The 12,708-nt window shown below is 42.6% G+C and overlaps 1 protein-coding gene across 1 annotated transcript in view; it reads right to left on the reverse strand.

Moving 5' to 3' along the window:
* Window positions 1–12,708, reverse strand: part of CRY1 (cryptochrome circadian regulator 1) — an 82,509-nt gene that overhangs the window by 2,037 nt on the left and 67,764 nt on the right. The window contains exons 12-13 of the mRNA XM_089671209.1: window positions 2,757–2,825; window positions 1,406–1,513 (exon numbers count right to left, since the gene is read on the reverse strand). Of these exons, the coding sequence (XP_089527335.1) occupies window positions 1,410–1,513; window positions 2,757–2,825 (173 nt within the window). The 3' untranslated portion in view covers window positions 1,406–1,409. The remainder of the gene's footprint in view (window positions 1–1,405; window positions 1,514–2,756; window positions 2,826–12,708) is intronic.

The following is a 12,708-nucleotide window of genomic DNA, read 5'->3' on the forward strand; positions in this document are numbered from 1 at the left end:
CCCCTTTAAAATTAACCTTGTCAGATTCACATGTAGGCTGTCATTACTGACCTCTACAATGGTGGTCCACTAAATGTCATGTCAATGTTATGCTTTAACACCAAGTCACCAATGTGGCCAAATGCAAATACTGGAGAGTGTATTAGTAACGGGGAATACATTGCACAAAAATCTGTACTTGCAAGGGATATTCTTTCATAATTAAAATGCAGTTCCAGTCTCACTGTGAAAAAATAAAAGTCAGCAGCTACAAAAACTGTAGCTGCTGACTTTTAAGAAACAGCCAGCCATTCACCTGTCCCTCGATGTCCTACCAGCAGCCAGTTTCACCAGCCGTCTGGTGTTCCAGGCACTGGCATCTTCGGTGTGGACACCTGGCTGTGACAGCTTGGGGCTTTCACAGCTGGGTACCCACTGTGCATGTGTGAGAAACGCTGTGCTTGCTGAATGGCCCCTTCGTCTTCTGGGACCTGTCACGTGTCCCAGAAGACTACAGGGAGGGAGGATAGGTGGACAACTTCCACTTCCAATCGCCTTGGCGATCGCAGTGGAAGTGGGTACCTGTCAATTTCAGATACCTGCTCCCCCCCCCCCTCCCGCTCCCCAAAGGTGCCAATCCTTAATGGGGAGTGGGGGATCATTCTTTAAAGCAGAACTTCCCCTTTTGGAAGCTCTTCAGCTCTTTGGACACATCTAGTACATTCAGAACTTGGAGGTTAAAATGTTCTTCTTTTATTAGTAGGTTCAGCACTTATCTGCAAAAGTGATGTGGGCAGCTGTAGGGTGAGAGGATGGTGAGTGGGAGGACATCAGGGAATAGCTGTTCCCTGATCTCTTCTGCTGAGTGTGAACACAGGACTGCTCAGCTGTGAGCATTTTATGGTTCAGAGCTGTACAAAACGCAGCTGAAAAGCCCAGTAAACAGTGAATCAACCACAGATTGATGCTTGATCCACTGAAGCAGATGGTAGACCACACACGCCAGAGTGACAGCAATAATACTATCTTCCTCATTTATGTGGAATGAGGAACCTCGTCTTATTTTGTGCAAAAAAATGGGAATTATATTGTTTGTGTACACTAAAATACATTTTAGCGTACTAAAAAAAGAATTAATAAACAGTTGCGCAAATGTGTCAAACAGTACAAACAACTGCCATCTTTTTACTCAACCGGCCTTATGCATTCCGAAAATATACATTCTTTTGAGGGTTTTAAGTAATTCTTTTAGCCACAAATGCTCCAGAGTGGAAGTGGTTAAGGGAAAACTATAATGGTTTTGGGTCAGCTCTATTACCTTTTTAGTTTTAAAGTAGTGGCGCAATAGTTGATACTGCTGCAATGTTACCCAAGAAAAACATGTAGGACATTCTTTGTGAACAGTAAACGAAGGATAGACACTCACCAGGTTAATGGCTGCTTTGTCTCTGCACCTTCGGTCCAACACTTTGAGTCTCCTCTTCAGGGCTGGGACGTTTGCCAGAAGACACCACAGTGTTCATAGCATTCCTCCCTGAGCAGAAGGTAGACAAGAGTCATGTGTACCAGTTATGCCACATAGGAATTTGCATGTGTTCACTGACAAAAATATGGAGCCCAACTCTGCCACAATGTATACATATTACAAATACTATCTCTTGAACAGCTTTCTAAACTACAAACCACACAGAACAAGGTCTACAACCAGAGCCTTTACTTGCCTAATTCTGAAAAACCAGGGATGTCTAATAGACCGCTTTAACAAAAACAGCCCCCCATGTTCACTGTTTAAAAAAGCCAGTTACAGACCTGGGCAGGTGATCAGTTTTTTCTTTGTATACTTTGTAGGTTCAGTGGGTGCACTGGACTCCCTAGCTGCCGTTGTGCAATATGCTGGGTGTCAGGTGCGCTCCCATAACCTTTTTAATGAAGGGTGGGGCTCCCCTCATGTTTATCTGCCCTTGTTTCTATCCATTTAAATGCATGTGCCTCCACTGTGAGGACTCTTTAGACTTGTAGAGTTAGGACCACAGAATATCAGGGTGCCGTGACGCGGCTCTGTGGCTTACGTATGTATTTGCAAATGTGTGCTAACTAAACCCGTTTTTAAACGCATGTTTCTAGACAGGTTATTTTGGTTTTTGATAGTTGGCTAACTGGCTGACAGTTTGAACTGGCTTTACTTATCCCCCTTTGTTGATAAGATGTACATATCCTTGTTCCTTGCCAATAATAGCCGCTATTAGATTGGGGTAGGCTGGCAAGTTGAACTGGATAGTTCTACTTTTTTGGAAATTTTCTCACGTAGTGACAGCCCCCCATGTTCACTGTTTAAAAAGCCAGTTATAGACCTGGGCAGGTGATCAGTTTTTTCGCTTTAACAAAAAGGCCTCTACTGGACTGCAGAAGGAACTGGCACCTTTACACCAATACTACATGTTGCATACAATCATTTCCCAAAAGAGGTCCATAGTGCATTAAAAGCTCTCCTGGTTTACCGCATATTAAAAAGTTGTACTGCTTTAAGCAGATAAGGGTGAATTTTTTTTTCTTTGATACAGGGTACAATCTATCAAGGGCATCCCCACTGGAATTTCATGTTGTATCAGACGATTATGATTTATTATTAGAATACAGGATTTATATAGCGCCAACAGTTTGCGCAGCGCTTTACAATATAAGGGAGACAGTACAATTACAATACATTTCAGTACAGAAGGAATGTGAGGGCTGATGCTACGCCATGTAAATGCAATGTACTTTTAAGCATAAAATACCTTGTGTTAAGTAAGACTGCTGGCTGTCTCCATGGCTGTAATGCAGGATACTGCTCCCCTGCCAGTAACCTTGGAAAAATGACATTCAATTAGATCCCAATTAAATACTCACTGTTTTTATCATGAAGCAGAGCTTATTAACATTATTTATATTGTGCTTTGCTCCCTCAGTACGGATATCTCTGTACAAGGACATGCATTACATAAAATGTAGAGTCAGAGTAAAAAAGTAATGTCTGAAGAATACCATAGACTTAAATTGACTGCACCTTTAGTGCATTTTTGAACACATCCAGGAATGGAGCCTTTTAGACTGAAATGAGGATTAGTAAAGCATGGCTATTTGTAAGAAGGCCAATACACAGGTGGATTTCTGGGATCGGAGGAAATTACCGTATTTTTCGCTCCATAAGACGCACTTTTTCCCCCCAAAAAAGTGGGGAAAATGTCAGTGCGTCTTATGGAACGAATATAAAATGGCCGGTCTGGTATTTCCGCCACCACCATGTCAGAATACCGGGCCGGCCGTTCAGCTGTTCTCTGCGGCAGGAACTCGCCTGTTCCTCGGTCCAGCAGCTGTAGTCTTCCCGCGCCAGCTTCTCCCCGCCCGGCATCTGTGACAGCCGGGTACCCGCTTCGCATGCACGAGAAGCGCTGCGCTTTGTGAATGGTCCGATGTCTTCTGGGACACGACAGGTCCCAAAACACGCCGGGCCATTCACAAAGCACAGCGCTTCTCTCGCATGCGCAGTGGGCACTCGGCTGTCAAAGTCGGGTGCCCACAGTATAGGAAGGAGAACTCCGCGGAAGTGGGAGCTGGTACCTGCCAAATTCAGGTACCCGCTCCCCCTCCCTCCCTAAAGGTCCGCAGTGTCTGGTCATGCCCTGTACTGTCCATAGTCTCTGGTCATCTCCTGTACTATGTCTGCAGTCCATTGGTTCAGAATAATTTTTTTCTTGTTTTTCTCCTCTAAAACCTAGGCGCGTCTTATGGTCAGGTGCGTCTTATGGAGCGAAAAATACAGTAAACTGGGATAAAAGTTCACTTTCATTTAAGAATTTATACAGCAAATATAATTACTACTTCCAGCATTTAGTAATAATTACTAATTGATATAACCACAGGTAATTATTTAGCATCAATTTATGTCGCCCTTTACATACTATGCATTCGCATCAGTCCTTGCATAAATAATAAGTTCACCTTTTGACCAAAAATAAAAAAAAAAATGCACACTTTTTTGCAGGTAAAAAAGAAAAAGATTTATTATTTTTGGTTGCAGGAACCTGTAAAGCACTGCACTAGCAATGTGGGCCAAAAATTTGTGTTTTTAAATACTGTTCTAACCGTCTTTAAATTTGACTTTCAAGTCTTTTTTTTCCACCATTTAGAGCACCAGTCTAATATTCTTCCCAAATGTACCTGTCTCATTATTTCAAAGAATCTGGGAAACATACCTCATTTTGTCTTAGGGAGAGTTAAAATAGATCTCCGTAAGCCTGGCTCATTTACCCACCCATATAAAACTTCAAAAACCTTGCGCGTAGGTCCTTTAAGAAGCCCTGAGGCAATTTAATTGGTAGTGACTGTAATAAATAAATAACTCTGGGCATCAGATTCATTTTAATGATGTTAGTATGACCAAACCAAATGAACGATTCCTTGCCCCATCTCTGAAGATCTCCCTTGTCCCATCTCCTGCAGACCTGTCAGTACAGTTGTGTCCAAAATTATTCAACCCCCAATGCTGTAAAGGGGTTTAGGGACTATAGTGTACATTTGGAATTGTATTCAGAATCAAATCCTACAAGGACGTTGTAACTACCCAAATGCAACTAAAATGACATCAATTGTTTATGTAATACAGTAGTAAATGGTTCTTATGTGGTTTCTTCATTGCCACAATTATTCAACCCCTTAAAGACTACCACTCTGAAGAACAGAGGTTCATACAGGTGCTTTCCATCAGGTATTGAAAACACCTGTGGATGTCACCGAGCAGCAATCAAGCATAATAAGCACCAATTAGGCAGCTTTAAAATGACTGTGATACTCAGCTCCTTCTAGACATTTACTGGTGTGGTTACAAACATGGTGAAGGCAAGAGAATGGTCCAGGAAGACAAGAGAAGAGGTGATTTCTCTTCACAGGAAGGGCAATGGCTATAAGAAGATTGCAAAGATGTTAAACATACCAAGAGACACCTTAGGAAGCATCATTCGCAAATTCAAGGCAAAGGGCACTGTTGAAACGCTACCTGGTCGTGGCAGAAAGAAGATGCTGACTTCGACTGCTGTGCGCTACCTGAAGCGTAGAGTGGAGAGAAGTCCCCGTGTGACTGCTGAGGAACTGAGAAAAGATTTGTCAGATGTGGGTACAGAAGTTTCAGCCCAGACAATAAGACGCACACTGCGTAATGAAGGCCTCCGTGCCAGAACTCCCAGGCGTACCCCCTTGCTGTCTCCAAAGAATAAGAAGAGTCGGCTGCAGTATGCCAAAAGCCATGTGGACAAACCACAAAAGTTGTGGGATAGTGTTCTGTGGACTGATGAAACAAAATTAGAACTGTTTGGGCCCATGGATCAACGCTATGTTTGGAGGAGGAAGAACAAGGCCTATGATGAAAAGAACACTTTGCCTACTGTGAAGCATGGTGGAGGGTCAATCATGCTTTGGGGCTGTTTTGCTTCTGCAGGTACAGGGAAGCTTCAGCGTGTGCAAGGTACCATGAATTCTCTTCAGTACCAGGAGATATTGGATGGAAACGTGATGCAGTCCCTCACACACCTGAGGCTTGGGAGACGTTGGACCTTTCAACAGGACAATGATCCCAAGCATACCTCCAAGTCCACTAGAGCATGGTTGCAGAGGAAAGGCTGGAACATTTTGGAGTGGCCATCGCAGTCACCAGACTTAAATCCGATTGAGAACCTCTGGTGGGACTTAAAGAAAGCAGTTGCAGTGCGCAAGCCTAAGAATGTGACTGAACTGGAGGCCTTTGCCCATGAAGAATGGGCGAAGATACCCGTAGATCGCTGCAAGACACTTGTGTCAAGCTATGCTTCACGTTTAAAAGCTGTTATAACTGTAAAAGGATGCTGTACTAAGTACTAAGATTGAATGTCACTTGGGGGTTGAATAAAACTGATAATGCTGTGAGCACAGAAAAGACATTTGTGGTTATTTCATTATAACTGTTATGTTATATTTGTCTGACCTACAAGTGCCTCTTTAATGTAAATGTAAGCAAGATGACTGAATGATCAAAAGCAATGTCAAACTGGCCAAAACACTCAATTTCAGTGGGGGTTGAATAATTTTGGACACAACTGTATATCTGCATGTCCGTATGGGATGTATGGGTAAGCAGATACACTATCAGAAGATTCAATGAACTACCATGGCACTCGGGACTTTTAGTTCATTCAATTACAGAACACTGAATTAATAGGAACCAATGAATCTACCAGCATTTCCTTGGTGTTTGGCAGGATACCCACACAAGCATAGGGAGAACATGCAAACTCCATGCAGATAGTGTCCTGGCCAGTATTTGAACCAAGGGCTGCAGTGCTGCAAGGCCGAAGTGCTAAACACCAAGATGCTGTTGGTAACATTAGTAAATTAATTTGTATTTAGCTTTTTTTGAATTCAAAAACACAACTAGCAAACAATCTACAGTTGAACCACATACAGCATATGGTAACGGTTTCATATGTTTAAGGCTTTTTTAATTCTGAGCAGCCAGTTTTGTGATTCAGGTTTTCAACAGCACATCCACGAGTTACTGCAGAGGCAGAGTCCAGCTTCAGCCTCCTTACTGGATAATTGAGAAGTATCCTGTACTTCCTCTGCTCTCTCCATCAGCATCTTCCTATTCTACACATGTGCACCGCTGCATAGCCTGACTGGCAGCTAGAGTTGGACCTCCCTCTCTTTCTGCTTCCTGACATGGGGCATTGCAGGTTGATATAAGCACTAAATAAGGTACAGACAGTTTCATTCAAACTTTTGTAAATAACTGCATTACCGCTTGCCTACTGTGCACTTTTATCCCATTCTGCCCAAGCAAATTTTCAGCTTTCAGCACTGTTGCACTTTGAATGACAATTGCGCTGTCATGCAACACTGTACACAAATCAAAATGTATTTATTTTTAGACAAAATATAGATTTAATTTGGTGGTACTTAATCACCACTGGGTTTTTTATTAATTTTTTGCTAAACAAAAAGGAAAAAAATCCCAACATTTTTGAAAAAAAAAGTTATAAAGTTTTGTAAATTAGTGATTTTTCTCCTTGATGGGCACTGATGAGGCTGCACTGATACAAAGCAATGATGGGCACTGATGGAGCTGCACTGATGATCAGTGTAGATGCCCCCCTTTATACTGATCAGCGTGACTGGACACAGCTGATCACATAGTAAAAGGCAGCTCTGATTGGCCCATTACCTGGACACGTGATCCTCATAGCTTGCACATAGTCTATTAGACCTTAGACAGATGTCTCCACTGCCCTTAAAAGCATCTGATCACACCAATATCTGTGCGATCAGATGCTTTCCCAATTTAAAAATACCTGTTTACATACTACAAAACCTGAAGTGACAAAATACTCATTGCTTCTGGTTTCCTATACCAGAGATGATAGGGGACATTCTAGTTCATGGTCACCCCTATGGTAAAGCAAGGGAACTACCAGCTTCGGGATGGGAGAGACTGGAGAGGGACTAGAGGGCGATGTGGTGAGGTTGGGAATGATCCCCCTCTGCTGCCTATAAAAGCAATCCAGCGCCTAATTAGCTGCTAAGATTGCTTTTACAAAAACACAGAATCGCCCACAAAAAAAAAAAAACACAATACTGGGGTGATGCCTGTAGTTGCAGACATCATCCAGGGATATACCACTGGAAACTGCAAACGTACATGTATGTTAGGCAGTCTTCAAATGTTTAGTTAAAGACTGTTCTTAACCACTAGGTGACTGCCCGCAGTACATATACTGCTATAAGGCGGCCCCTGTGCGCAGGATCACGTATATAAACGTGATCCTGCATTCCGGGGTAGGGGGCACGTGACCGCTGTAACCATGGCCCCGTTCGTGGCCGCGGGTGTCAATCACCGGGTCCTGGACGGTGATTACCCGCCGGAGCCCGGCGATTGCCGGCAAACACAGACGGGGAGGAAGGCTGCATTGTTTTCAATGGAGCTCTTCCTCCCTGTCAGCTTCAGCACACTGTTCCGGGATTGCGGATCACAGCCTTCTGGGACAGTGTGTAACAGAGAGGTACACACCCCCGCGCCTCCTAGTGAAACACTCCCCTCACAGTTAACCCTTTCAGTGCCTCCCAATGTTAACCCCTTCCTCCCCAGTGCCATTAGTACAGTGTCAGTGGGGTTTTTTTTTTTTTGCGCACTGATCACTGTGTTGGTGTCACTGGGGATGTCAGTGACCCCAAGTCAGTTCCCCCCAGTGTCAGAATGTCCACCGCAGTCCCGCCACAAGTCGCTGATCACACCTATAAGTCGCTGATTGCCACTATCAGTATAGAAAAAAAAATCCAGCATCTATACCGCCATTTGTAAACGCTATAACTTTTCCGTAAACCAATTTATTTACAGGTATTGGGATTTTTTTTTAGCAAAGACATGTCGCAGAATACATTTTGGTTGAAATGTATGACGAAATTTGACTTTTACATTTTTTAACTGGACATTTTTTATAGCAAAAAGTCCAAAATATTGTCCAAAAAGTCCATAATGCAGCTTAGAGGTTGTCAACTGCAGGCCAAATGGAAATGACCTCAGAAGTGTATTAAACTAATCCTAAATGCAAGTGGAATGCAACCACAAACATGCTACAGTTAACTTTCAACGCGAACACTAAAAGTAGTACTCTGTTAATTTACATGTTTGTATTGCCCCGTCATTTATGGCACTGCAGATTAATGAAGTTCCTTAAACAACGCAGCCAAGGTATGGACCTTACTGTCAGAATAGAGAATGTACACCAAAATTAGGATTTCTCATTTACCTGTAAAATCCTTACCTTAAAAGTATGTTACAGGCCACAGGATAAAGGTTTCCAGAACCAATGGATTATAGTGCAACCTTCAGGAGGAGAATTGGACACTGTCAAGCAAAGCTCCAAGGACTGCCAATAATAACCCCAGCTGTTCACAGCATGCCTGAGTTTACTAGCAAACCAGGAGCTAACAAGCCTATAAAGGACAAAAAGAAATCCTCCTGCGCTAAAAGGGAAGTTCACCTACTGAAAGCTGCCAGCACTTAACCTGCTACCCAAACAGTGTATATAATAATTAAAATTACAAATAGTGCAGCGCTCAAAAACAATACGGACTCAAAAAATACAATAAATGTGCTCACATGCAATAGTGTCACAAAATTATTCAAAAACAAATCATTAAGTGAGATATCTTCATTATAAAGTGCCACTCAGTATTATTCTCTATCACATTAGTACCCACATATTCAAAAAATAACTACCCCTTGAAAAAAACTATTTTCACAGTGCTCCAAGTGTAATTACGTGACCACACTTTATATACTACTCAAAAAAGTCCAAAAAATTGTAGAAATGTCCATAAAGAACTGATAATAAATTCATGCAATGTGCAAACAAAAGTGCAAAAAAAATGTGTTCATATTCCACAACCGTGCCACTCTTCACCTCCTAAGGCTAGATTGCCTCCTCACCTCCTTAAAACGACCCCTAAGGACCAAACAGCTTTCAGGATCACTCTGGATCCTTATCCCCTGGCGACAAGCACTTCTCCTGACGTTGTGGATCACTTTAGGGGACATCCATTACCCCCAGTCGGAAGCCTCTGGAGAACAATTGCTCACCAACAGGTAGAAGACTCTTGTTATAATCTCCTGTTTCAGCTTCAGTTTATAACTCCACTTTGTCAAAGTTCAAGCAAGCAAAAGGTGGGCCCACTTTTGTTTGCACATTGCATGAATTTATTATTATCAGTTCTTTATGGACATTTCTACAATTTTTTGGACTTTGAGTAGTATATAAAGTGTGGTCACGTTATTACACTTGGAGCACTGTGAAAATAGTTTTTTTCAAAGGGTAGTTTTTTTTTTGAATATGTGGGCACTAATGTGATAGAGAATAATACTGAGTGGCACTTTATAATGAAGATATCTCACTTAATGATTTGTTTTTGAATAATTTTGTGACACTATTGTGAGCACATTTATTGTATTATTTGAGTCAGCATTGTTTTTGAGCACTGCACGATTTGTAATTTTAAGCCTATAAAGGAACATCCACCTGGTAGAACATCAAAAATGTGAAGACCAGGTGGCAGCTTCACAAATCTAAGCAACAGATGCCCATTGCTGAAAAGCCCATGAAGCACTAACAAATTCAGCATAGTGTGCTTTGACCAGAAAAGTGGAAACCTTGCACTTGAGGCAATAATTCAGAATGATGAGCTGCCGAATACACTTCGTGATAATAGAATGTGAACCAGGCTGTCCCCCACCACAACAAAAAAAAAAAGAATAAAAATGACAGCGTCAGATGGCTGAAAGGCCTTTATGGACTTCACATCCCATCTTTCTGGTACATCAACATCACCTGTTCTTTGCTGTGGGCATATGACATTACCATTTTGTGGCCTTTCCCTTTGGCCTGTCCACTGCATCTCAGGTCTCCATGAAGATGCTAGCCCCTGTTATTGTTGGATATCCAGACAACCTTCTTCTCCAAGAACAATCGATGCAGGCTCTATCAGTCAATGTCTTTCAATTTGTCCAGACCCAACAGAGGTTCAGGTGGATCTTAAATCTCTAGAAGTCAGTTATGGAACCATTTAATCTCTTGGCATATCTGGGCATGGCCCTGGGTCCAGATCTGTTCAAGGTCTTCCTTCCACAGGAAAAACACCAGTCTCTACAAGCCAACTAACCCTCCGCTTTTTTGCCCCTGATGGTGGCCTCCTTATAGGCAGTCCTATATGACCTGTGCTGCTGCATTTGCCCGATTCCCAAAACCAGGTTTGCCAGATAAAAAGTTTGGTGCTTCTGCTCAATGGACGCCAGCTTGTTGGGCTGGGAAAGAGTCAGACACCTTCTTACTGCAAAAGACTTGGTCACCAGAGCAAGCTCCTCTCCTGAACAACATTCTGCAGATCAGGGCAATTCAGTTGTCCCTTCAACTTTGGACCTCATCTCTGGGGTCATACAACCAAGACTTAAACCTGAAAATGTCACAGCAGTGGCTTATATCAACCATCTAGGGTGGGACCAGAAGTTTTGTAGGTCAAATAAAAGCAGAATTGATAATCGCTTGTGCAGAGACATGTTTCAGCCCTGTCCACCGTGGCTTCCAGTTTCAACAAAGTAGACAGGTTTGGCTCCACCAGGTCCAGGGATTCTTTGGCGTTTTGGAGGGATGCAGGACTGAGATATAAGGAATTCAGGTGATTCTTTCTGCAGTGAACTGGCCCACATGGCTGAGGTACCTCATCTCGTTCCTGGCAGACTCTCCATGAACGTTCTGAGATCTTTTGCTCCAAGGACCACCCTGCTTCCTGCTCATTATCTTGAATGAGTTGGCTAATGGCCTGTTTGATTCTCACAAAGACAACCACTGAAACTGGAAAGAGTATTTTTTGCAGTGCAAACAAGGAAATACTTGGTACAATTCCTGTCTTTTCTCCAGTCTGGTCTTGATCAACATCTAGCCTTTCGTAAAGTCAAGGGTAAAATCTCCCTAATGATTCTCTTTCAGAAATCCCTTGTGAAGGCTGTGGCTCATACGGTTTCTCTCGATTGACTCCATGGGATCTCATACTTTTTATATCAGCTGTTGTGGTTGCCTCTCTCATTTTCATCACTTCTGTAAAGTGAGTTTCTGAGTTGGTCGTCCTTAATCTGTAAGGAATCCTTTTTTGTGTCACATGGGGACGAGGTTAGTTTTAGCCACAGGGCCTCCTTACTTCAACTCTGCCGTACCTGAAGGTCCTCATAGGTGCAGCATACTTCTCATTCCACTATCATCAGGTGGATTTATCAGCTCATCATTCAGGCTCATCACCTCAGTGGCAAGGTGTGCACTTTTACAGTCAAAGCACACTCTACTAGATTAGCAAGTGCTTTGTGAGCTTTTCAGCATCAGGTATCTGTTGCTCAGATTTGTAAGACTCTCACCCGGTCCTCTGTTCAGGCCTCAGCTTATGCTGGCTTCAGTCCTAAGGTTCTTCAGGCAACACTGTCCGTTCCCTTGAGCAGTCCTTGTTAAACTGTTGGTTTGTTCCTTGTGGACAAGTTAGCCTTTCATTTGCTATTGTTCATTGCTCAGTTTGACTGCTTTTGGACATCCCATTGGATGAATACTTCACTGTGTTCTGTAATGTATGATTAAGAAAATAGGATTTTTGTATTGCCTGTAAAATCCTTTTCTTGGGAGTACATTACAGGTCCCAGGCCCTCCCCTCTGTTCTTAGGATCTACCCCTATCAATTGCTACTAAACCAAGGCATGCTGGGAGTTGAAGTTATACTGGGCTGTTATTACAGCTCTGATCACCAGTGTACAATTTTCCTGAAGTTAGGCATATAACCCATAGATTCCAGAAGAATTTGTCCTGTAATGTATGAAAAAGGGCATTTTGTTATATTTCTCTTCACATACACAGGTGGATTATTTATGAATTAGACAGTCACAAGATTTTCCTGTGAGGAATTGTACCAGATTCACACAGCTGCTGAGATAGGGGTATAGGATTGTCTAGATCAGCCTCTCTCAACCTTTTCAACACAGAGGAACACTTGAAATAACTTTCTGGTCTCAGGGAACCCCTGCTAAAAATGACTATATCCACAACTCATGATACATTAGTGTGATGGTCAGTGGGAAGAATGATCCTTACATTTGTGGTCATTGGGAAGAATTACGCCCTTAAAAATTGCTAA

This window comes from Staurois parvus, unplaced genomic scaffold (genome assembly GCF_062004578.1).
Source record: "Staurois parvus isolate SC_StPar_1 unplaced genomic scaffold, SC_StPar_1.0 ptg000101l, whole genome shotgun sequence".
NCBI classification, from domain to species: Eukaryota; Metazoa; Chordata; class Amphibia; order Anura; family Ranidae; genus Staurois; species Staurois parvus.